The sequence below is a fragment of the Mustela nigripes genome, chromosome 6, assembly GCF_022355385.1.
Source record: "Mustela nigripes isolate SB6536 chromosome 6, MUSNIG.SB6536, whole genome shotgun sequence".
NCBI lineage: Eukaryota > Metazoa > Chordata > Mammalia > Carnivora > Mustelidae > Mustela > Mustela nigripes.
This window is the reverse complement of record NC_081562.1, coordinates 33,215,504-33,243,443: the sequence shown is the minus strand read 5'-3', so window position 1 is coordinate 33,243,443 and position 27,940 is coordinate 33,215,504. Positions and strand designations below refer to the sequence as shown.

The 27,940-nt window shown below is 34.7% G+C and overlaps 1 protein-coding gene across 1 annotated transcript; it reads right to left on the bottom strand.

Moving 5' to 3' along the window:
* RASSF9 (Ras association domain family member 9) lies at positions 1 to 27,940 on the bottom strand. The gene is made up of 2 exons (XM_059402382.1): positions 27,628 to 27,940; positions 1 to 4,838 (listed from the first exon to the last, which is right to left on the bottom strand). Exons 1-2 carry the CDS (start codon positions 27,672 to 27,674, stop codon positions 3,578 to 3,580), a joined length of 1,308 nt encoding a protein of 435 aa, XP_059258365.1. The 5' UTR covers positions 27,675 to 27,940; the 3' UTR covers positions 1 to 3,577.

Genomic DNA, 27,940 nt, shown 5'->3' with positions numbered 1-27,940 from the left:
TCACACAAAAGGGTATAACTACTTCTTTTATTATTCTGGATTAGTTACACTTGAAGAAATTACAGATACTTTATATTTGTTACATCAGGTTTATTAAACCAGTCAGGTAGTATGAAAAGAAATAGCCTAATATTTAAAAAAAAAAAAAAATCTGTTTCTGGATTAAAAGGTATTCATTTGTCAACTAGAAAAATACATTCTAAATAAAACAATAATCCTACTTCGAAAAACTATAAAATTCAGCCACAGAAATAGGTTTTGTCATGTACAGATGTTTAAATAATATAAAAATAAAATTTTAATGTATTAGAATAGCTTCTATACACTGAGGCCATTTATTTTTTTGAGTTAGAAAGAAAATAAAACAGATATTTCATTTAGGATAATGTTCTAAAGTTATTTTGTGTCTACTACTTAAATTTCAGTTCTACAGAATGCACATTTTTTTCTACATGCATACAATGCATAGGAAAATACCATAATTTAACCATTGTGAGGCTTTTAAAAAGACTATTTGTGTTGCCTTAAATCAGTAACTGTGATTTAAAAATAAAATTCAAAAATTTTTCAAAGCACAATGATTTCGTGCCTTCCCTAAAGAATTTGTAAGTAGAATTACTGTTTGAAGTCTGCTAAAATGCATATTTATATATAAAATGCATGAGCATCCCAGAAATAATTTTTAAAATGATTGAAGTAAAAAAAATCAAAAATGAAAAAAATAAAGTAAAAAAAATGGTTGCGGTCTTCTAAAATTTAGCATTTCAATTCAAAAACTGGGTGAGGCAAAGAGGTAAGGAGGTCGATTGGAGCGATTATAGTTAACAAGATAGAAGACAAAGTAATAAAACAATAAAAAAAATACATTGGGAAAAGGAAGGTAGGTAAGTACGTAATAAATATGAGCTAAGCCGTAACGTAAGTGCTCCTGTATGAAAAATACACCTAAAGTAGTTGTGGGATCTGAGATAAAATATTACAACTGATTGAATGGAATAAATGTTTCAGAGAAAACACAACATGTTAAAAAGACAAAGTGGGTAGGTTTCTGTGTATGGCAGATAGAGGGAAAAAAGGCATTCCAAGGGGGAGGATGAACAAGGTAAAATCTACATTTTTACAAGAAGGAAGAAGAGTCCACTTTGGTTTGCTACTTCTAGCTGCATATAGCAATTTCAGGGTTAACCTGTTAGGTTACTCAAAAATTAATAAACACTTTAAAGATTCTATACAGAATTAAAACATTAAAGACTCTATCAAGTTCTATATTTATAATTCAAATTCTCATTTTAATAAAGAATAGCTTAGTATCTAAGGATGAAGGCAATTGTAGTTGTTTATCTGTATTATTATATTACTCTAAATTAGAGATTCAGCATGGTCACTGATGATTTAATATTGTAATGAGTCAAAAGCACAAATACATTTGTATAACTAAAAAACAACTAGAAGTTCTAAAGTGTATTTGAAAAATCAACAGTTCTACTTTTTGAGAAGAGTCTTCAACATAATTTATTATAAAAATAAAGGAGTGGTCCTTAGAATGTATGTACTGCACTATATAAAAGCAGAAGTTAATTCAAAGATTCTAAAATGAAATTATCTTTCCAGTCCTATTTCTTAACAGAACCTCTTTCGAATTCAGATAATTAATCAAATTATATAACAGATAGGTAATGTTCTTTTCATTATTTTCTCACTAAGGAGTAATACAAAGAGAGAGCTTTCACTTTTGGAAAACAAAATTGCAATTGGTTTATCACTGATGACAATCTTCTGAATTTAATCCCCAGTACTGAACAATGAATATATCAAACACTTTCCTTACTGCTGAATGATTTAATGGAATATTTGGCAAATAAACTTTCCTTTCTCAGATGACCATTCAATTCCTTTCCTTTTTTTTTTTTTTTAAATTCAATCCATGTTACCATTATTATTTACTCTTTTTCACTTTATTTTCCCTGAAATGGAAATTTCTACTTTCTTTACCAGCCAATTTCAACTAAAGCCTTGAGCATTATCTTGGTGCTAGAAGTGATAACACAGAGGCTCTCCAAAGTGAAATACTAAATCGTCCTAAATATCTTCCCAAATATTGGTGAAAAGCCTGGGGATTAGAGAAATGAAAAACTAGCTTAAGAAACTCAGTTAAAACATGCACTATGGTAAGCATGGGAATAAAAGGGAATTATAAATACTGAAATCTTCACCAATATCCACATATTAAAACTAAGTAAAATAATATTCTTACATGTGTGCTGACATACAGGAAAAGTGTCAGCTAAAGAAAAAAATAAACCACAGTGGTATTTATTTAACAGTACAATAAAACAATAAAACGAATTGTTTACAATATGATTACATCACATGTTCTCTGGCAAGAAACAAAGAAAGGAGAGAGGTTGGAATATGTCCTAACTAAGCACCAGGCAAAACCAAGCCTTGACCAGCACTGTAATAAGTGTCAGTCAAGGTAGGATCTAAATAGTCTCTCAATTTGTTGATTAGTTACTAGCAACCTTGGGGAAGGAGTAGGAGTTAGAGTTAGTACACTTAGTACTTTTATTTTTTTTTTTTTTTAGTTTGTACCTTAGATGAAGTTCTACAGAGACCATCTGAATTCCAGTGTAAAAGAACAAAAGATTTTTGTCCATGTGAGTTCCTCTCTGTAGGTTAAAAGGCAAAATGCTAATACTTAGCGTATGCAGAACTCTATTTTACCCAAACAAAGGACACCAAGTTGCCTTTATAGGAGGCTGTTTTGTGAACAGGGTGTAAATAAACAGGACTGTGACCCTGTGATTTTTTTCTGTAGCCCACATCATACCTCACTCAAAAAACAAACCTGCAGAGACCATTTGTTTGATCAGAAGATTTGCTTTGTCAGAGAAAGCCCAGGCATAAGTCTTAATAACTTTAGCCATTTTTAGAAAAAATTGCTGTTGTATGTAGCCCTTGGCCCTTTCTTATCTATACCCCCACCCAATCCACTGCTGGTATTTGCACATGTCCCACTGGGAGCCCTTCCCGCTTTCTGTTGTCTGGGTCTAAACAAGCAGAGGGGTTCAGAAAGTCTCAGAGATGATGTATATTCTAAGTATCAATGAGAATAATCAAGACCTGAATTAATATAGTTATAACAGCATAATTGTCATGTACATTACAGACTTAAAAATTCCAATGATATAGCTTTGAAAAAAATATATCACAGCACATTTTTAATTTTACTTGTTCATGTGTCTAGTTTCAATACATTGACTGCAATATTAAGAATTAGTTTTGTTTGTGTAAATCATTTCTCACAGAAGCTCTAAGAGATGATAATTCCCATCAAATCATTTCTGTTAGACACCTGCAAGCTATTTGCGTTGCATTCCTAATAAACATCTCATCTGAACTTGTAATAATTAGGTGACTTTGGAACTTTTAAATCAAAAATAAACTTTCTCTTGTTTTTACTAACTACTGGATACTCAACATGATTTACATCATTTTTCAGAATGTGATATTTAAAACAAACTTTCCTGTTAAACAAACATGAACGTTAAAGTAGGTCAGAAACAAGCCATTCAAATTATGTTGACAATAGCACCACGTCTCCTCCAGTTATTTCCGAGTCCTGACTATGGTTAGAGCTGATACCAGTGTCCGAGTCAGTGTCATTTGTATACAAGTTAAATACTCTTTGAGTCAAGGAAGGAACCTCCCCACTGCTGCTGGGGCCCTCAGATTCCTTCCCTCTGTTTTCCTTTAGTTGGCATCCATCTTTGTTGCTAATATGCAGCGAATTGAGCTCCTTGGCCAGGAATTCATACTCTTTTGCTTTCATCTGAAGCAGTGAGTCAGTGTATTTAATCTCTTTTTGGACGCCACTCAAGTGAGAGTGAATTTTCAAACCAGCTTTCATGCTTTTCTCCAAATCACACTTAACATTTTCTAAATTAGAGCTTTCAAGCTCACTTGCAGCGGCCGCTTCCGCATCTTCATTTATCTCTGTGCAAACACTTTTTACCTCTTTTTCTATTTCAGCAGAGAGCTTATCAATGAGCATTCTGTAATATGCTAATCTCTCCTCCAGGTGTCCAATTCCATCACTTTCAGTCAGGTCGTCCAGACTCTGGTTTTCATCGGAAGGCAAGTCCAGCTTCTGCTCAATTTCACAGAAACTGGGCATTAAATATGCATCTTGGACATAATTTTCTCCATCATTTTCTATCCTATCCAGGTGGAACTTAGCTTCACACTTCTCAATTTCCAGATCCAGCTCTTTCATTCTCTTGACCTGCTGATGAATGGTGTGGTCCTGGGAAATAATCAGATGAACTAAGGTCTCCATGCTATCTCGGTCATGGGAAACTGTGTCCTGCTTAATTTTAGCTAGTTTCCGGAAAGTTTTTCTGACTATTCTTTTTTGCTTATCTGGTGGTAATGTCTTCATGTAATTTGCTGGACTGAGTTCCCATACTTTTTCCGTGTTTTGCACTAATTTGGCTTCAGCTGTCCTCCATAGTGGAGCTGGCAGAAAAGCATCTGCTTTAACCAAGACAAATTGCATATTGGGTTGCTCATCTCCCCAGGCTTTCCAAAGCTTCAGGATTCTAGTTAGTGGAGGAAGAGCCCGCTCTGAACCCCTCCACTTTTCTATGATGCAGTAATCACTGGGCTTCCCCAGCAGAAATCGTTTCTCTCCAAATGTAGCCTCGTGTTCCTCAAGCAAAGCCTGGATGACATCAGCAGCGGTGGTGCGTTTAGTTAACCCACAGACAATCTTCTCTTCTTGGCAAACCCAAACCACAATTTCCTTCTCTTCTGAATCCATGTCTTTAGTGGGAGATCTGAAAGAAAAACAAAATACATTATATTTCTGTCATCGCCTGTGTAAACTTAGAACCATGGTTTAACTTTAATACCCTTTTCAGATTTTATCCTTAATGAGAGATGCATCTTGAGGCAGAGAGTACATATGAATCAGAAGTTTTAATGCAGGGATAAGAAAATCAATCTTAATTTCCTTTTATTCCCTAGTGAGCTCTGGAAAGAACAAATTGTCACCAAAGACAACTGAGGCTATTTTATCTATAGAAGTCAGCCACAATATAACTACAGTCAGAACTGCTAGAGTAAGATAATAATTAAAGTGGAGATGAATAAAGAGAGAAAAAAAATGACAATTTTTCCTGGAGCCTTAGGATTAAAGACCATGGAAGCATAGGTAGGAATGGTGGGGTAATATTGGAGTCATAGAAGTAAAAATAAACCATTATTGAAAACAGTCATACTTTCATCCAACAAATGTTTATTACATGCCTACCATATGTTAGACATTTCTGAAGCTACCAAAGGCACCACAGGACACAAAGGAGAAGACAACACAGATATAAATGTGTAATTATTATAATGGCAGGTAGTGGTAAATACTAAATTAAACAAGATAAAGGGACAGAAGAAAGAGAAGTCTGTTTTACTCACAGCGTTCAGGAAAGACTTCCTCTAAGAAGATGACCTTTGAATAGAGGCATAAATTTTGAGAAGGCCATCAGAGACCTAAGAGAAGAATTCTAAGAGCGAACGGAAGGGCAAGGGTCATGAGGCATGTTCTAGAGACAGAGAGAATGCGAGGGTAGTTGGAGGCTTGAGGATAGTAGAGTTGGGGGTTGTTGCCGGAGAGAGGGAAAGGTCTAAGGGTAGGCGATGAGATCTAGCAGAAATGCACATCCCATGATAAGGCATTTGGATTTTGTTCCAGTTTTAGTGAGAAGCCATGAGAAAGGTTTAAGCAGAAGAGATTTATGATCAAATTTATGCTTTAAGTATATCCGGCCTGTTTCATGGAATAAACTTTAAAAAAAAGGGGGGAGGGGGCAAAAGCAGAGGAAGACAGGCTTAGGTGAAAGCCTAGTACAAAGATCTAAGAAAGAGAGGGGAATTGCCCAGACTAGGGTTTTAGCGGCAGAGGTATTAGGAAGTGGTCAGAGTTAGGATATATATACAAGTAAAGACGTGATTGTAATTTCCTTTGTAGCAGAGAAGGATGGGAAAAAAATCAGTTTTCTGAAGAAAAAAAGCCATAGAGGTAGTAAAAGAAACAAGGAAGTTCTGTGGTTTCTGGGCTATACTCTGTAGAGAGTTTTTACGATCATATTTCCATCATGAGTGTAAGTCAAACTGACCGTCTTTCATAATACCTCTTTATTTTTTTTTTTTAAAGATTTTATTTATTTATTTATTTGATGGAGAGAGAGATCACAAGCAGGCAGAGAGGCAGGCAGAGAGAGAGGGAGAAGCAGGCTCCCCCGCTGAGCAGGGAGCCCGATGCGGGGCTCGATCCCAGGACCCTGAGATCATGACCTGAGCCGAAGGCAGAGGCTTAACCCACTGAGCCACCCAGGCGCCCCCATAATACCTCTTTAAAAGAATGTTAAGAAAGAAATGATATAAAGTGAATTATAATCCAATATGATTTATGGAGACAAGATTTTCAAGTCGTAATTGGCTTGTTGTGAAAATTTATTTATGTAGCACCTTCAAAGTACATGAACTCATACAAGAAGCATATATGGAAGAAATTTCCCCTAGCTTCTAGAATCTTTTAACACTTAGAATTATAGTGTTTATCTTTTAGTACCAAAAGTGACTAATCCTACAATGATTATCTTTATTTTAAATGACTAATTATTACACCTTAATTACTGACTTCCCTGAGGTCATAAAGTGACTACTAACAGTGAAAGGACAAATTAGTGACACCTAACAACAAAGAGGACCCAATAAAATTGATATATCTAACTATACCAACATTTTATAAATGATTATTCAAAAAATCCTATGGGGTTATGATAGTTCACTTATAAAATATTTAACCTTTAATGACCCAACACTGAATAATGTGGTATTTGACAATATTTAAACTCATCGTTTAACAATTCTAAGCAGCAAAAATGTAGGTAGAATTTAGGGCAACAGAATTATTTTTATATTTCAGTTAGTAGAGAAATAGCAAACAAATACATTCTAAGCAGACCAGTAAGTACTCAAAGTAACTGATACTAACACTGTTTGTGTTATGGCTGTACAGCACAGATTACCTCTAAATTAATCGTTACTTTCATCTGTTTTGATAACAAACTTTTTTTTGCTTTATGCAGTTAGAAGTTTACCTACCAAATTGCATAATTTGAAAAGAAGTAAACCATGCCGCATGCACTTACTTTATGTTAAATTATAGCCATTTCAATATGCACTTTTTATAAATAATGGTAAAAATAACAAAACTGAGCAATTGTTGCAGTTATCAACTTTATAAGATCATGCCAATAGCTATTACATTAAAACTAAGAACACAGGACATCTTTATTTTATACTATTTTTTAGTATTCGTGATTAAATGTTAAAAAAATTCCTACCAAAAATAAGTAGTCCCAAAGATAATAACCATCAGTCATAAAACATTTAACAAATAAAACTGTTTCAAGCTCCTGCATATATCAGTCATTTAATCCTCACAATTCTGTAATGCAGGTAATAATATTATCACCATTTTATAGATAAAGAAACTAAAGCACAGGGGTTTTTAATGATTCACCTAAGGTCACACTGTTGGTGGTGCATTGAGGATTTAAACCCAAGGAGGAAAGCAGGCTCCATAGCGCAGTGCTAACCATTATATTGTAAAAACAAGTTTGTGAGTTCAATGATTTTCTTTTTAAGATTTTTTTAAAAGTAATCTCTACACCCAACATGGGTCTCAGAACTTATAACCCCAAGATCAAGAGTCACATGCCCTACTGACTGAGCTAGCGGGGCACCTCTCCTTTCATGATTTAGATATGTGGATTCAATTGGAAAAAAAAAAGTCATAAAATACACTACTCTTTTAAGAGGAACATTGTTATATAAATTTGCCTTTGATAGGAATGGAACTCTAATGTCCTATTAGAACATAGAACAATTGGTCAAGGGAGGACTTTTCCCAATGGCCAGTTATGGGAAAAAGTACATAAGAATGCATTGCCTTCTCTAACTTTTCCTTATTAATCTTGTTCTTACTCTGATGCAGTATCAAAGGATTTCTGACAGGTCTGGGCACCTGTGTTGGCTGACAAAACTCTCATTTATGTATATGTAACAACACCTTACTGTTGTTTCCTTAGAGTAGTCCCTATATCCTGTTCCATTTTTCAGAAATATTAGTTCTGGGTCTGTAAGAAAGGATGACATATGACCTATACCCTCTTCAGCACTACACTGTAGTTGTGAAGAAGACTGAGAAGCAGAGATCCGGAAATCCTTTGGTAACCTACATAGAATAATAATGATGACGTACATGCCAATTCCCCAATACTTCCATGCCCCTACTCCAATTGGGACCTGTTTTGTTTGGGAAGGATCAAGTGCTTGTCTACTGTGGCCTCCCCCAGATACCTGCTACAGCTCAAGTGGATAATGTAACCCTAGTGGTCATTAAGCACCATCCAAAGATACTGTTATTTCTACATTATATATGAGAAAATTAGTTCCTTAATAATAACATCACAGTCTGACTGGTTCCAAATATTTTTTTTTAAGTCTGCCTTAAGCATTTTTATATTTTCTGAGTCAGTTATCCCTAAATATTTTGAGGAATTTTTACAACCATCATCCAAACCAGGTAATTTTCAGAAGTTCTACCCCTTGATTGAATATATTTAAAAGAAATGACTAACGAATTTCCATAATAAATCTTCCATGCCTAGTAAAAGATTCATCATGTTTAAATTCTACTTTTTAAGCAGGCTTCGAATTCGAAACTGTATTTATTTTGTAGTATGGCCCCAACTGAGTTTCTATCTTCATTCATTTTCCAACCCTCTGTACCCTTCACTGCAATACTGCAAAATCTGACTTACATTTTCATAAGGTTGCTACAAATATCAAATAACAGAATAAGTAAAAGAGCTTTGAGAATTGTGAAAAATGTACTGGGTAAATATAGGTTATTAACACTAACAAAATTACTGTTATTATTATTTAATACAGAGAGGGGTGTAGTGTTTTTAGTGTGCTCATTCAGTAATCTTATTGACCTTGTATAGTAGTGAACATTATTTTACAAATACTTTCTAACACGTTTCACAATACTTTTTCACCTATTTTAACTCATCAATTTTTTGCATAGGCACTTTCAATAATAACATAACTGTTTGACTAATAAGAGACATTTTATTTTATTTATTATATATTTTTAAAAAATTTTATTTATTTATTTGACAGAGAGAGACCAGGAGCACACAAGCAGGGGACTGGCAGAGGGAGAGGGAGAAGCAGGCTCCTCACTGAGCAGGGAGCCCCATGCAGGGCTGGATCCCGGAATCCTGGGATCAAGACCTGAGCCGGAGGCAGATGCTTAACCAAATGAGCCACCCAGGCACTCCAATAAGAGACATTTTAAAACATCATTAATATAATCATGGGATCACAGAGGAGCCAAGAAAACTTTTAGTCTTTCTCTGATTTATAACCCTCTGATTTTGTTTAAAATTTGTGCTACTGAGGTTCATTACACTTTATATATATACATATATACACACACACACACACACAAATATGTGTGTATATATATATATATACACACATATTTATATATATGTGTGTATATATATATATATACACACATATTTGTGTGTGTGTGTGTGTGTGTGTGTGTGTGTGTGTATATATATATAAAATTCTATAGCTATTTCATTATTTGGTGTTCACCTTGGTTGGAATATCATAAGATTCATATGATTCATAAGATTCATATGCTAAATAAAGCTCTTCAACAACATCTATTAACCTTACTTATGGGTACTTTTCCATATTCACTCTGAAATAATAAAATTAAATATTGGGCTTCTTGCATTCACTCTATAGTCAATCAAGAAATTAAAAATATTTCTCCATTGATAATTAATTTTAATAACACAAAAACAATTACACAGAATTAAGTTGAGTTGGCTTATAATTACAAATGCAATGTTCATACACTCAAATATTTCTTCAACAAATATGGACAAATCATCAGAGAATAAATTAACTATCTAAATCTGGGAGTTTTAAGATTAAAAAAAAAGTATTTACTAGGATATTACAATGCCAAACCGAAGATCTCTGAAAACATACTTAGTGAAAAAAGACTTATTGTGAAAGCAGAGAAAAATGAAGATAAATGGATAAACTTTGGCCATCTTTATTCAGCTGCCCAGAGGAAAAGAGCATTGAAGTTAGGGCACAGGGGATTAAATTAAAGAGTAACATTTATTCCTAGTATATACTAGGCATTAAAGTTTAATTGAAATTTGACATATAAAACTTATTAGGACTAATATATTATATGGAAGCCTACTTTTTTTGTTTTTTTAATTATTTTACTCATTATTTTTTAATTTATGTTTATTTATTTGAGAAAGAGTGGGAGATAAAGACAAAGCACAGGCAGTGGGGAGAGAGAGAGGGAAAAACAGACTTCCCTTTGAGCAGGGAGCCTGATGTAGGACTCAATCCCAGGACCCTGGGATCATGACCCGAACTGAAGGCAGAAATTTAATGGACTAAGACACTCAGGCACCCTGGAGGCATACTTTCAAAATAATGAGAATAATTAAAATGATAAAATAATTAATTAAGAATTACATTAATTAAAGATAGCTTACATTAAAGATAGCTTCTAAAACCTACTATACAAACACTAGAATGCAATCTATAGATATTTATAGAAAATAATTTGAACATGTGAATGCATTTTCCACAGAACTCTACTACAACTATTTCAGAGGTCAGCCCCGAAAATTGGATATAGACACAATCTAGCCAGTATGTATAGGAGTGACTCAAAGTGAAATGCTTTTATTGCTTAAGTCTCCTGGGAACCATATTCCATGCTTAGAAATTAATAGTTAAACCTTTCCAGGTCCAAACTATTGGTGGCCCCTGTGCCAACATTGTGATGGATTGAAAGATGAAGAACTGTGGAGCTCTGAGAGCATATCTGAGTCCTGGTCCATTGCTCAAAGACTGTTCTCTGTTTCCTTCTTATTATTATTACCTATTTTTTAAACTGTAGAGTCTCTCGTTCTAAACCAGTGGTTCTCTACCAGTGGTGATTCTGCCCCCCATCCCCCAGGAGACATCTGACAATGCACGGAGACATTTTTTATTTTTACATTAGAGTTCTGGGGTACCATCAGCATCTAGTGGGTTGAGGGAACATAAATGTTCTGCAGTGCACAGAATAGTTTCTTGGTAGCAAAAGCTTATAGCTACAAATGTCAACAGTGGTGCAACAGAAGAATCCTCTTCTAGATTTACAACAAAATCAATGTTACAACTTCACCTTTACTCTTTTTCCTTGTATGTTCTGGAGAATCTAATACAAAAATTATGAAAACAAAAATAATAAACAAGGGAGACATTTCCAATCTCGAAAGTTGGCATTCTACTGCCAAAATGCAACTTTTTTCCCTCCTTTCACTCTACAGCCTGCTTTATGTTTATTATTAATCCTGCCCAACTGGATTTCCCTCTGTTAATCCCAGAACTGGTCCTAAGGAATGCTGATACTTGCATTTAGAAACACAAACACTCAGAACAGGGTTAATTATAGTTTAGGAAAAAACTTTCATTCATAGACTAATAAATCTTTCTCCTTCATTAAGAAATGGTATTTGAATATCTATGACATGACAGACATAGTCAGGAGACCAGGGCAGTGTCAGCGGTTTTAGGGGGGAATGGGAGTCTGCAGAAGGGGTTTTCATTGTGTTTTTTTCCCACTAGTTTACCGTCTATTCTGCCCTGACAGAAGGGACAAAGACCAGAATTAGGAATGGACCCAGAGTTTGGGGGAAATAGAGGCCAAGACCTACAGTCTTTACAGGATGAAAGGGAAATTCCTAGAAACAACAGTGCGGAATGAGGGAAAGCATCTGTAGCACCCAGGCAAGGCTGGGGGCATTGTAGGCATGTAAAATAAGCCTAGAGAAGTCAAAAATAGTCTGTAAAATTACCTTAGTCATAAAACTACAGTGAATATAACACTACCTTGTTTGGATTATTTAGAAGACACCTTGGGTTTGAAAACTGTCCAGAAGTCACCATTATTCAAGTGAAATGGCAGATGACACTGTATTTACAAATCCAGTTATTTGTGCTGATTGCTGAATACACACCAAGGGTTATGAGTATTCTACATTTTACTGACCTTTAGCCAAGTTATGATATTGTCATAGTATGTTTTTTTCCATGAAGTTGAGTAAATAAATGCTTTTTAGTCAAACTTCTCATTCTATAGGGAAATGAGAACTGTCTCCTTAGTATTTTAACTCATAATACAATTTACTCCCTTCGAGTTATTTATTAAACCTCAAAACACATTTATATGCCTCAAAAGATTAAAGTTGATTTGATTCTGATGTCACTATGCAATTCAATGTTATAGCAAGGAACACAACTAGAATTGATACAGTATGAATACATATATAATTCATTTTTGTGTCCTGTATTCTGATAAATGATATACAAAATAGCAATACATAGGAAAAAAAAAAAACTTAGTTCTTGCACAGATTCTGATCCAGTAGAAAGCAGAATTTAATGTCTCATAATATATATATATTTTTATAGAAAAGATAGACAGGTTTGAAGTTGTGAAAACCATTCTCAGGCAGCTCTTTCTTAAAACATCTTGCCCAAATAAGTAATAACCCTCATAGGATATGACATCCAGTCAAATAGAACCTTCAATGTATAGCTCACTATATGTGGCACTCATATTAAAACGTATCAGCACATAATATTGGGAGATAGAAAAACCCAACAATGCAAGTTTCAGAAATAATGAATGGTAATGAGAGCTACAAGACAATAATAAGAAAAGAAATTTGATTTCAGTATATTATCTCATGCTCAGATCTGACAATACCTTGTAGAAATTCACATTTCTTTTTTTTTTTTCCTTAAGATTTTATTTACTTATTTGACAGGGAGACACAGTGAAAGGGAACACAAGTAGGAGAAGTGGGAGAGGGAGAGCAGGGACCCTGATGTGGGTTCAATCCCAGAACCCTGGGATCATGACCTGAGCTGAAGGCAGCCACTTAACAACTGAGTCACTCAGGTGCCCCAGAAATGCACATTTCTTTGAATAAAAGCAAGTAAGTCATTAAAGAATAAAAAAAATGGATGATGATAAAAAAACAAGTTTACCAATTTAAGTTTTATACCCAAGGTTATAAACTAATATTTGAGTTCACAGATCCAACTCTATGTCAATTTATAAAATTTAAAATGCTGGGGATGCCATAAATAATCATTTTGGATGCTGAACATTTAAATCACATGTTACAGCTATTTTCAAACAAAAATACCATACTTCAAAATTTAATAGCATCTTTTCCCAATAATCAAAATGATCACAACTATAAATAAGTTAGCTAATAAATTAGCCTCGTCATTATTATATAGGAGAAAAAATTATATTTTGTATATGAATGGGAAGCTTTGTAACAAAAGTAAAGGAATGACCCAAACACAAACAGAAAATGGGTTGGATAAAACAGAAAATTGGGTAGGATAAAACTTAAATGTATTAAAAAAACAGAAAGTTCTATGCAAATTAACTGAATCCATTCCAAGTTAGTTATCTTCCAAATAAATTGTCCATTTAGAATTACAGTATATGAGCTTTATAACTTGCTTCAACAATAATTAATGAAACTGTAGTTTTAGCAAATATGAATAGATGCTGAGGATAAAATGATATAGAAGATAATTATGTTCAGGAATTCGTCATACACCTCGGGAGGAGAAAAGCTACACTTAGAAAGGGAGATTCTAAAAATTCAAGACCATTTAAACATTACTGAAATTCATGAGATAAACTCTGAACAAATATGTTATAAAATACCTCACAATAAAAAAAATAAAACTTAAGTCATATTTAATAAATAATAATAAAAACATTGTAATTGACCTCTAAGTCTTCAATTCATTCTCCAGTCATAAAACTCTTTGTAGAAAGTCTGATTAAATAAAAGAACCTCAAGAGATTTAATTTGGGGCAACATATTGATTTAGATATGGTCTGTAGGGGCCCATGGCTGGCTTACTGGGTACAGCATGTGACTCCTGATATTGGGATTATGAGTTTGAGCCCTACTTTGGGGCAGAGTTTACTTAAAAATTAATAAATAGTAAAAATACTTCAGATTTTGTCTGTAAAGAAGACCCCTTCAAATTGTGACTTCACATGATTATGTGTGGACCTGGTAATTGAATGACAGATATTTAAAACATAGTGAAGTGTGTGTGTGTGAAGAGGTACACTGGATAGTAGCTCACTTTGTTAAATGCTTAGTATGTGCCTGCCATTGTTCTAAATGCTTTATATACATTAACTTATTTAGTTTCCATCACAATCTGACCAGATATAGCCTGTTGTTAAACCCATTTTATAGATTAGAAAACTGAGGCACAGAAGATTAAGGATTTATACACACACACATAGAAATCACTAGTTTTATGTTCTACTAATGCCAGTTCAATTTTCTAGGAAGTAAGCCAGGAATGCAGGGTAAGAAAAACCCTGTACATAACATAATTGCAGGGTAGCTACAGTACATAAGTCCCATAAACAGAGAAAAAGGAAAGGAATGTGTAAAGAATGTGTGTTAGAGACAACTGGGGGTTAAGTAAACTAAGCTTGTAATTCAGATTCCGGAAATTGATTTAATCAAAATGTAAATATTTAACATGTAGTATTTACCAGATGAAATGCTGAGCAAATACCTAATCTCATTGGAAATTCTTCTGCTCATTTCCCAGTGTTACCTGTGCCTGGCAAATACCTAAAGTTTCCTTGTTGATTTGTACATTTTAGAGAAGTATTTTATAACAACTGAACATACATATATTTATTAAAGGAAAGTTACCTAGTCTGAATATTTAGTTTAATGACAATTGTAGTTTCGCCAGCTATTAGCGTGAGTTCTCCTGTGGGCACCTCAGTCCATAACTGGTTTTGCCTACTTAGTGGAAGATATTCCCTAATATTGGTCATTTTTTTACCTTGTATCTGCCTGCAGCTACCTATTCTTCCCTCTCTAAATGTATTCTGAAATATGCTGGCATATTCGAATGGCACTAGAAAAATATAAGAATTTGCATTACCCAGTAGGATAGCTGAAAACACAAGATGAGCTCTTTTATCCCTGATTTCCACTTTCTGAACAAAATCTAGAATAAAATGTGACTTCCAAATGGAAGGTGAAATAATAAGCTGTTCACCTTAGTTGCAAATAAATTACCTAAAGAGCAACAAAAAATTTATAACTTTAGCAACAAGAATATATGAGGGCCTGTCATGCCATTTTGTTAAAAAAATAAATTAAAAAAAAAAAATAAGGACTTACTTGAAAATACCTTGGATAAGAGAAAAACTGGTCATCCATGCCAAAAGTATCATATGTCCATCTTTCTTCCCCAAACTTTAAGCTTTTTCATATGCTCTGAATCTCACTGTCTCTACCTCCTCTAGAACTTTGCTTCAAAATGTATCCCTTCTTAAACTCTTTTTATCCTCTACCTTTTCCTCTGGTCCTTCCCACTCTCCTGTAATGTTTTATCTACAATTATTATGACCACAAATTGCATCAACTCTCTTTCATCCACAAACTCAAATAGCAATCCATGCTCACTTTCTTTCATTATTTCTTCTCTTTTCAGTAACAATAATCTACCATAAAGTGACTTCCCGCCCTCACCCACCTACCCCCCACCCCTAACAGACACAGTTCTTCTCAGGCTTGTTAGAGATCTCAGAACTCCCAAACTTAGCCACCATTTTGGAATGGATTTGACTTGACCTCTTTGTAACATTTTGCATTGTGATCTTTCCTTTCCATTCTTGCAGCAGCTCATGCCTTGACTCCTGGATTTCACCCTCTAAGCTTCTTGCTTTACCCTTCTAGCTTCTCCTTCACAGATCCTGCATGATGGGACTTGCTTCCTTTGCATATGTGTCCTGCAGGGTGGCTAGAATCTTTTGCAGCTCCTTCCATCAAGAAATGGAATCCATTTCCTCCCCTGGAATAAATCTTGGGATTTGCTTAGCATATGGTGAAAACCACATATGAAAGTTCTGAAGTCCTGGCCTCAAGAAGTCTTATAGCTTCTGCTTTCCTCCAGAAATGCCATCCTGGTACTGCTGCTTGATGAAAAAGCCTGAGATGAAAGACCATATGGAGAGAGAAACCCAGCCATCTCAGTCATCCCATCTGAACCTAGACCTGCTCTCATTGAAACAGCCTAGGTGAAACCAGTAGAAGAACCACCAGTAGAAGAACCACCGGCAGAAGAACCACCCCCAGTTCACCTGCAGAATCAAAACAAACAAGCAAACAAATAAATAAAAATTTAAAAATAACAAAAATAAAAATAAAAAAGAAGACAAGTTGTTTTCAGCCACTAATTTTTAGGATGTTTTATTATGCAATAAGATTGATACAAATGATACAAATAATTACTGATACTGCTATAAATGGCCTCCCCCAGTTTCCTGTGAGTCATTTCTTGTCTCATTAAACACATTTTATGGGTGACTCTAATATTGTCCACAACTTTATCAGCCATTGTATGCTGATATTCCCAAATCTACATAAATTTGTCCTTGAGCTCTAGACCCGTATTCACAAGCTCCTTTCTTGCATGTTTACTTCATATTTACATTGTATAATTCACAGGAACCTCAAATTTGACTGATCAAAACTAATTCATCATCCTTTTCTCTCATACTCCAAACTATTCCATCCCCTGATTCCTCATGTTATTGAATGTGATCGCTGTCCCCCATCCTTTCTCACAAGCTTGAAAACTAGGATCTTCCTAGATTCTTTTCTCTATGTCATCCCCCTTTAGTCAGTTTAAGTCTGCCTTACTCATTCTCTCAACTCTCAGTTTCACTACAGATTACTGTAGTAAGCTATTAACTATGGTTTTATTATAAACTTTTGCCCACATTACATTTGTGTTCCACGACATTGCCAAGCTGTCCTTTTTAAACTGCAAATCTGCCCGTACACCTTCCTTGATTAAAGTCTTTAAATGGTTTCCAAGTCTTTTTAAAATTTCTCTCTCTCTCTCTGCCCCTCTCTCCTCTCTGTCTCTTCCTTTCCCTCTCTCTCTTTCTCTCTTGTTTTCTCTTTCCTGTCTACTCCTAGGATTCCTTCCATCATCTGATTCCCCAAATCATAGCCAAACACTCCTTAGTATGATGTTAATATGAACCCAACAGGTTATCCCTGACTTTGATCTCTGACATGCTTTGGGTTTCTAGACTGCATTGAACTGCATCTGCCAGTTTTGTTTTCATTCTGGGCCATTCTGTAACTTGCTTCCTTGCCTGAATTACCCTTTTCCCCTATTCTCTCTTACTCTTCTTTAAATGTCCCTTCGGTTAGGCAAATTCCCTTACCTTCTCCGAATAACCCCCTTCTCTCCACCCCAGATGGAAACAGGTGCCCTTTCTTGACACATTCAGTAATAGTATTTTCTACCTTCCTTTTTCTAGTTTCCCGGTCAGGTCCTGGACTGAATCTTTCATTTTTGAAGCCTAAGTGCCTACCATAGTAGATGGCAAATGTTTCTTTTATTTTTTGCAGCATGGAATTGGAAGTAGGTTTTGGAGAAGTATACAAAGAGAATTTTTCAGTCAACTAGCACCTAGTAGTTACAACTGTCCCACCATTTATTTTTGTAAGTAAAGTTCTATTGGAATACAGTCATGCCCATTTAATTATGCATTGTCCATGGTTGTTCTTACACTCCATCAACAAAGTTGAATAGTTGAGATAGTGACGTTATCCTCCAAAAAACCTAAAACACTGATTACGTGGCCCTTTCACAAAATGTTTGCCGACTCCTGACCTAGATGATTTACCTGCACCAAAAATTTAGATTTTATTATCTAACCACATTATGTAAAACTCCCATATCTACATAATTCTATGTATGACTCTCTAGAGGATAAAAAGGTAAAAATCATGTAATCTTCCAATAGGAGAAATTTACAATCCCTGGAAGTGATGGCCATGCTTGGAAGTCATTTGGACCAAAGGTAATGATTAAGGGATCACTAAAAGGATGCTCAGTGTTTTATGGAGATTGAGTGGGTTTAACATTAGTCAGCTTGAAGGCCCTGACTAGGAAACCAGTCTTTTGTCTTTAAAGCCCTGTTCCAGGTGCTGTACACTCTATATTAATCAGTCACATATGGATGTCAGAAGGTATCAGAGTAGGCTGGATGAAAGGCTGCTTTCACAGTCCCATCTCAGGTGCAGTGTGTCCAAACACCAGGTGTTTGGAGGTGGAATATTTGGAAACATACAAATTAGACCTTACATTTTTCACTCCTCACCCCATGTTTTTCCCTCCCCAAATGACCTTTGCCATTCTTTCTGCTGTTCCTGATGACACAACTATGTTCCCAGTTACTCAGACCCCAAATTATAGTTATTATTGATTCTTTGTTTTTCATCCTGATACCCTTTACTGCCTCATCCACTCATTTTTCAGTTCCTATCAATTCTGCCTCCATAGTGACTTTTTAACAATAATCACTATGTGACCTCTTGTTCATTTACTGTTTGTTTATTGTCTGCCTGCCTGTCCTCCCCGGCACTACCAGCTCCGTGAGAGCAGAGATCTTGACTATCTTCCTCACTATTTCATCCCCAGCACCTAAAATAGCATGTGGCCCTTATTTATTACAAGGTAAATAATATTTATTGTTGAATACTTATGTTGAATGCATTTTATTGATACTTTATAAATGCCTGCCTTATATTTTAATTATTTATGTATGTCTGTGTGTCTCCTAATCAGCAAATCCCTTAAAAGCATGATCCATATCTGGTTCATCTCTAAACTTTCATCATCCTGCCCCCTGCAAAATGCGTGGTTCATTTATACTTCTGAATTAAAAAAAAAAAAAATCATCAAATAACCATCATCTTGAGTCAGCACAAGGCAAATATAAATAAGTATATGCCAAATCTGACAAAGTGGGATAGTCGATGAATGTTTTGTTTTTAGAAGCTTAGGCAGGTAAGTCAGCGGTATTGTAGTATGCTTGGACTGTGGACAGTGTTAACAGCACAAGCGGATATTTCACTTAATCCTGGAACCTGATCACATCAAGTTCTCCTAGTTAAAGGTAGAACCACTAATGATGATCAACACTTTTTTAAAAAGTAATTTAGTCTAAGTTTCATGCCTAGTATTAATAGTTCTAGAGAGTAATTCTTGGGATTTCACTATTAGAGTAGAACAGGCAGTCAAGAAACCAAGGCTAATACTTTGTAGTCTATCTAAATGATGTGCCTAACTTCCCACATCATTTAAAAAGATGTAATCTCAAAAGTCCAATATAGCTTTACAGGTACTTTTCCTAATGGTGTACAACTCCTGTCTTCATATGAGATTGCAGTTATTCTATGTCTGCCCATAGAAACACTCATAGTTTTTCAATAGCATCCCTCATGGCTTCTAGGCAAATGTTAAGGTCCTTATGTGCAGATCTAAAAATAGGTATCCTCAGGCTCTACTATGAAAGACTGTGGTCTCCCCAAACTAATGCTCTCCTACTGGATCTTCAGTACCCTCAGTTAACCATAACTGCAGGGAATTCCAAGAGGACTGAAAAACATCAGAGTAAAAGAGGAACCTTGGAGTAACTAGAGGTAGCTATAAAACATGCTAGTCATTGGTTGAAAACAAGTATATACTGTGCAAGTATATCCAGAAGTCTCAGCCACAGAACTCCTATCAATTATATATCCTAATTAGTGAGCATAAAAACTTGCTGAAGTTGGACCATTATCTGCATAACTAAAACTAAAATTAAAATGTCCACAAATAGAATAACTCAGTTTTATGAACTGATAAACTGACCAATTTAATATGATTATTAGAAGGAAAAACAGTCAACGGTAGTTGACTGTAAGTCTAATGCTGCTATATAAACACATTCTTAAAATCTTTTCTGTACACTTCCTCAACTGTAAAATTCTTTTTTTTTTTAAACAACCCAATCAACATTATGGATTCTTGCCAAACTGACCATATTTCTGTCTGCTTCTTGATCCTTATCTTTTGATTATCCTATCTTAGTCAGTCTTACCATTCTGTGATTCAACCCCCTCCTACATCTTTTTATACATCGTATTGTGTTCCCTACTCTTGTCCAAGCCTGTCACCTAACTGTGGGAGTTTAATAATAAATGCTATCTAATTATGATGATGTTCCTTTTATTTTTCTTTACCTCCATGTACTCCTCTGTTACGTACTTCTACTTAGAGGTAATCAAAACCATTTATTGAGCACCTACTGTACAAAGGAACAGCCTTTTTCACTGCAAGAGAGTACACTCTCATCTTCTTAATTGCATCATAAAGACTGTGATTTTACCTACCCTGTCAAAGACAGTTTCCCATGCAAGAGTGATTTAAAAGAAAGTTCATGCTTGAGATATTTAACTACAGTGCTGTTCTCTCAATTAGTTTAATCTCTTAGGAATGAGGTTGTGTCTTTGCATGTCTGGTACCATACCAAATACATAGACTACCAGTCTTAAAGAACTAAAATAAAAAGATAGCTACTCATAATATTCATATATTCATATTATTAAACTTAAAATTGTACTTAGCAAATAGCAAACACTCATTAATTCCTAGATATTATAATTTATAAACTAAACACACCTCTTAATAAGAGAAAATAAACATTTGATTTTTACCATAATGCTACCTTTTGTGGTAGAAGTTATGTGTCAATGCATCTTGTTTTAGGTAAAATAAAATTATACACTAAAAAAAAAAAATCTATCTTTTAATTCTATTTTTAAAAGTTATCTTCAAAAGGTAAACAAGCAAGATAAGAGAATTAAACTCTACTCTGCAGAGGGTATTTTAGAATCATAGAACTTTAGAAATTAAAGGGAGCTTAAAAATTTAATTCAGGGGTACCCAGGTTGTTCAGTGGACTAGGCATCTGCCTTTGGCTCAGGTCAGGATCCCAGAGTCCTGGGATCAAACCCCCAGGTTGCCTTGGGCTCCCTGCTCAGGAGCGGAGTCTACCTCTCCCTCACCCTCCCCATTCCACTCCCTCTTTCTCTAGAGCACTCTCTCTCTCAAATAAATAAGATGTTTAATTTTTTTTTAATTTTAAAAATCTAATTCAATCTCTCATTTTATTAGACAAAGATAAAACTAAATATTTAAATTATGCATTCTTTCTTTTTATCAAAGCTCCTGAAAGACACATAAGGAAATCCCATAAATTATGGTATACTACACATTGCCAAATCATTAATGGTCTCACAGTTTGGCTCAAAAGAGGAATAAAGATTAAACCTAAAAGCTGTAAGAATTCAAATACTTCATCAATATCCAAAGATAGTTTTGTACAACACTGATAGACTCATTCCAATCATATTCAATAATTTATAATATATCTCTTTCTATCTACAGAGGAAAAGAGATCAGTGGTAATATAGAAGTTCTGAGTTGAGATTTCCAAGACCAAAATTTCATACCATGTTTAAATATTAAAACTTAGATATACTTCATAGCATTTTAGTCCTACAGGCCTGAACAAAAGGTGAATATTTATTGAGCTTTTATTACTATCCTCCTAGTACTGTGCAGTCTTTTAAATATAACCAGAGTTAATCTCATACTTGATGATTTAGGATTAACTCTATTTTAGAGATGAGATAAGTCAGTCCTAATCAAGCCATGAAGAATAATGATTAAGTGCATGGGTTCAAATCCTGTCTCTGTTTGTTTATTTATTTATTTATTTATTTATTTATTTATCTATTTATTCTTGCACTGCTTCAAATGTAAAATAGGGGAAATAATAGTACCTTCTTCACAGCATTACATTAAATATTATGTAAATCACTCAGAACAGTGCCACATGGTGTTAAAAGAAGTGTTAGTAGAGTTGGATTTACCCTGAAGCTCAGGAAGCTTAAGCATACAGGTTGCCTCATTTGCACAGCTGTCTTCCCCAGAACAACCTTAGTAATACTTTTATTCATAATTGTGTATTAAAGAGCAACCCTCCTCTAATTGTCAAACTTGAATTTTCCCTTGCATGCTGTTATTATTGGTGTTGTTGTTGTAGTAAAAAGATTAAATATTTGCCCCACGCTCCACAATTAATAATGGCATATCTGAGAAAGAACCCAATGTCTGCTGGAATTCTTAACCAAGATATTTTTCTGCCTCTTTCTAGAATTTACCTTTGTCTCATGAACTATAATTATCCTATAGAAGGAGAAGAAATCCTCATATCATATAAGAAAACAATATTTCCTAACCCTATTTCCCTCTTATCCCAAAAGAAGGGGGAGATTCTCTACACTTAGCAGTGGGATCTATAGTAGCCACTCAGCATCCTCAGGCAAACCTCATTAATATACATGGTTGCACTCATCGAACTGAAGGGAAATAAGAGCATGTCTGTGAGATAAGTTACACTGTTTCTTTGTTTATTTTCTAGCAGAAGCTCAGTAAAGTCTGTTTGTCAGATATGGCCCTTCACCATTTGAAAGCCAAGCATTGAGCCTAAGAGCAGGAGTAATGAGAGGTCAACCCTGAACTTATGGATTCATTCTTTAGGTTAGCTATGCATTCACTCAACACACACATACTGATGTACTCCGATCCAAGTACTCTATGGGGACCAGATGTATTTGAAGAGTATATGCTTAATTCATTTATTCAATCAACAAATATCTGAGAACCAACTCTCACTGAATACCTAGAAAGGAACAAGATAGGTAAGATCCCTGCTCTCACTGAGTCTACAAATGAGAATCTTTTATAGATATCTTAAGTCACTTTATTTATAAAAACAGAGGCCATTCTAGCCTGCAGATATAAGCCTTTGAGGATAACTTTCCTTGTTTCTCAGCACATTTAATACCCATTGATCATTCTTATTCTTGAAATATCTTGCTTCTCACTGCCAATGCTGAGCACGTATCCATGTATCCATGATTCTATTCCATTTACATGACATAATTACTTTGCCCTTGGGTGACCATCTACATTAGTAAGTTTTCTTAAATGATAATCAACAAATGTGCAAACTTCCTCTAGAAGGTGTAGAATTATAACAGGTTACACAGGAATGGAATCTGTTTGTTTAAAAGGAAATGTTAGGGATGCTTGGGTGGCTCAGTCATTAAGTGTCAGGGATCAAGACATGATCCCGGGGTCCTGGGATGGATTTCCAAATAGGGCTCCTTGCTCAGCGGGGAGCCTGCTTCTCCCTCTCCCTCTGCCCCTGCTCATGTGCACTCTTTCTCTCTCCCCCACTCCTGTCAAATAAATTTTAAAAATCTTTAAAAAAAAAATGTTTTATGTGTTGTGTTTTGCCAAAAACTCCTAAGCAAACAGACATTAAAGAACATTAGAGCACAGACGCATGTTGAACTTGTTTCTTTCACATATACATAGTACAGATAACATATTGCCTCATTTTAGAAAGCCAATATGCTAGAGTCAAAGAGATTCCCTATCAAAGACCTGTACCTACATACTTCTGGGAGAGGTAAATACATCCGTTCCTCGACTTTATTCTATTTTCAGAACTAAAATTAAAAGAAGAGAGCCGAATTTTTGTAGACTTTTAGAGCTATTATCAGATCTCCTGTTACCATACACCAATCAAATAACACCAAAGCTTTCTAAGTTATGCAGTCCAGGTAAAAAAGATGTTCTGTAAATAAAATTGTTAACCAGCTACAAACTTTTAAACTTTTTTTTTTTTTTTCAAAAAGTCCATTTAAGAACCTTTCACCTTGACATGTTTCATGAATTGATAGAGTACATAATACAACCTCTTATATAGTGGATTTTTAAGTTGACTTTAGTCATTTGAATAACAATTCAAGTTTTAACCTAGAGCTCAATTTCACTGCCTTCAGTGCTCTTGGTATTTTTTTGGCCAGGGATAAAGCATTCCAGTCATTGTTCCTAATGGGCTATCTCCTGCCAACTAATAACTACTTAAGTTACCAAGTATCATCAGGGGAAATCTCTTTCAGAAACTCCTGGGAACTAAGAAGATGTATGTACTCAAATACTATGCATTTCTCAATTTGTTTTCAGGAATATTTTAAGTGTTTATTTGAGGTTAGACAAAATAGTACATGATAATTTTCCATTTCACAAATCACCATACTTCTAATTTCAGAGAAAACATCCATCTTGCCAGCAACTTTTACCATAACTGCAAAATTAAATTCTTCCTTCTGATGAAGTATTTGTGGCATTGTTACTTCAATAAAAAGATTAATTCTGATTACAAATATAAAGGATCTAAGATTGGCTCCATTTCTTTTACTTCTATGAAAGCTAGAAATGAAAAGCATACAAAGTTTGTGTGCCAGAATACCATCATTTGTGACCATGCATTATTCTCAAATTCCCCAAAGGTTATTGCCCCATTTTTTAAATTTAAATGCTTCTTAAAATTTAGAAAAGATCATGTAGTGGGGTAGGATTAACTTGGTGTCCAATTCCATAAAATTATTTGTCTATTTCCTTGGGTTTTAGATTAGATCAAATGTCAACCAATCCTTTATGAAGCATTCGCTTCTATACAATACCAATCGAGCTCAGAAAATGAATAGAGAATAAAATAGTAACTATGTTTTTATAATTTAATTTACAAATTATTAAAATAACTGTATCATGGATCCAGAATATGCCAGGCACTGTCCTAGGCATAAAAACACAATGGTGACTAGACAGATATGGCACTGCTCTCTCTAAGCTTTACAACTTGCATTTTCTAAAAGATTTTATGCCTCATACTTCGAAAAGACAGAAAGAGAATAGATGCAGAAAAGTTCAATAAACAAACTTTGTCAAAATTTTATGATCTCAAATTCCTAAGATTCCTTCTAGTAATCTATATTTAATGCACTGATACCAAAGATGCAATTATGTTCACGCAGCTCTTTTACTTGTATAAATTATATATCACAAGATATACAAAAGCATTGCTCAAATTCTTCTTTGCATTCTATGAGGAATTTTATATATTTGAGGAATGCCTTAGCTGTTATCAGATAAATGTTTTATCATCAATCACATTTACTATCAAAGGATGAATCACTTGTCATTTAAGGAAAGATACTTAGTTTCAGTATGCCCAAGTAAGATTATTTAAATCATTATGGAACCAGATAAAAGGGACAGACTTAATCATGTCACTAAGTTTCATGCGTAGTTTCACCTTTGAGAAGGTACAAAAACAAAGCAGAACAAAACAAAAATCCCTCATCTATGGTAATTACTGGACACTGAAAAATAAATACACGTTAATTCTATTTCAATATAACACGTGGCTTATGGACTGCTTAGTTTAAGACACTCATATTTTTATCTTTCTGACTACTGCTGTGGCTTACAAATTCTTAAGAATGGGAAAAGACAAATTTATAAAGGGAAGCACTCAATTATTAGAGCGACTTACATATATCCTCACTATTACCACTTCCATCAAAACACATTCCTAATAAAGCATCGCCATTGGGAACACCATTCTGTTTTCTCAGAAGAACTTGAAATACTTTTAAACTCCTCATTTTTTGTTATTTCTTTCCATTTTTTCATAATTTTGCATAGAAAATGTTATATTAAAAACTGGATACTCACCGTCCTGAATGAAAGCCAGTTTTATGGGTAGACGAAACAGTGGCAAAAATGAGATAACATAAGTGGACATGTACTTCCGTGAGGGAAACTCACAGGGACGCACACACAGTTATTTATACTGAACTATTCATTTGGCACACAAATGACAGAATTCTAGACTTAATAATAATCAAAATAAAAATTAAGAACACAGAAACACAAAACAATCCTGAACTATAAGGGTGTATTTAGAAGGATCAGCAAGACCATGAACTTTCCCCAACTAATTTTTATATATTTTGATGGCATTCTTACAAACATACTTCAGAAATAATGCTACTGTGTAATCATTTAAAAAGTAGTAAGGCTTTTCTATTGGCAGGGGAAGGCTTTTGGAATTATTTTTTAATGCACTGATACCAAACTGATTTTAATGCATTGATACCACTAAATTACAAGCCTATTTTTAGTAACCATCACTAACTTTTTTTAAAGAATATTCAGACATATTTCTTTATTTTAACATATAGTTTCACTAACTGCCAGAAATGTCATATATGTGGTATATTACCAAATTATTAGCAAATAAAACTGGTTTAGAAAGTTTCATAGTACTGATTATTGTTGTTTTCCTTTCTTAAGCTAACTTAATGAACTCAATCATGAATACATTTAGAACAAATTAAAACCAGAATTTTTCAAGTAGACATTTAAGCACAAAATGTGAAGATTTACTTTAAAATTATATCATCATAAATTATGAAGCAGACACTTTAAAATAATTGTGTCATTTCCTACCACGTAATTGTATGCTTTTAAATTTACCCCGAGTAAATTATGACAAGTACTAACAAGCATGATGGAGAGAAGAGTTATGGAAAAGCCCTTATTTCAAAATAAATATACTAACAGTAAAGCCCAGGTCTAAAATTATCCTCACATTGTTTTAGCATATAAATGTAACATTCGGGGTGTTAATAAATTATTTAGTAAGACTGAAACACACATACTGGCTCAAGAAAAATCTGTGTGTGTGTGTGTGTGTGTGTGAGAGAGAGAGAGAGAGAGAGACAGTAATAGAGGAAAGAGAAAGAGAAAAACATTTATTTATACATTTACACTAAGGGCACTGCAGGCTTGGAATAGCAAAAACAAACAAACAAACGAACAAACAAAAAACAAACAACAAATCAAAACAAAGTAAAATTGTAGCAATATGGATTAAGGACTCCTCCTTACTGCTGCTTGAATCCTCCTTTGGTGCCTAAAACCCTAAAACCACTTAAAGCTCTCAAAGATATTTGAAACATCAGTTCACATAAAGTTTCTCCACAGAGTATTTTCACTTTGGGAAACTTTCCAGGTTTCAGGAATGCCCCTACTCTAAGGGGAGCCAAAGCATTGTTTCCGGATTGTATCAGCAGCTGTGTTTTTCGTTCTAATTAGTGGCTAATAAATTCTAGTTATATCTTCATCAAAATTTTAACCCTTCCTATGATATGCTAAAATTTCATGCGGACCAAAATGAAACTCGCCTTCCCACTACACTCAAATACGCAAGGCAACACAAAGAAATTTTGGTGATGGTAGCTGTGGAACCAGGACTGGCTAAAGGGGGAAAGAGAATCAAAATAATACATATATATGAGATGTGTATATATATATATATATATAAATATATATATATAAATGATCCTTGAGGTTGAATAATAGCCTGGCCAGCTGAATATAAATACAGAACTTCATTCCCTAGGGCTTTTCCCAGTCCTAGCAATTGTCATCAGAATCTAATTGCAACAAAACACCTACTTTCACACAGAAGCCCCCTAAACCCCCCTCCACCCCGACACACACACACACACACACACACACACACACACACACGCTGCACTTTACTTGTTTTTATGCCGAGTCTTTAGCAAGTTTCTTCCAAAGGGAGCCATGGTCCACCAGGCCAGCGAAGAGAAAGGGTCTTATGGCAAAGTTATCTGGAGATGCGGGTTGGGGGTGGGTGTCCGGATTTCTCGGTGAAAGGAAGAGGATTGAACGTTTCCTCTTCACCTCCTCCAAAGGTTCCTGGCTTTCAGCTCATTAGCAGCCGGCTAAGAGAGTTGCTAGAAGTTGTGCAACTGCTGCCTCACTTTGAACTGCGGGATTGTTGTGGCTGCTGCACCTTTGGAGACCTGCCCAGCTTCAGCCTCGAAGAAGG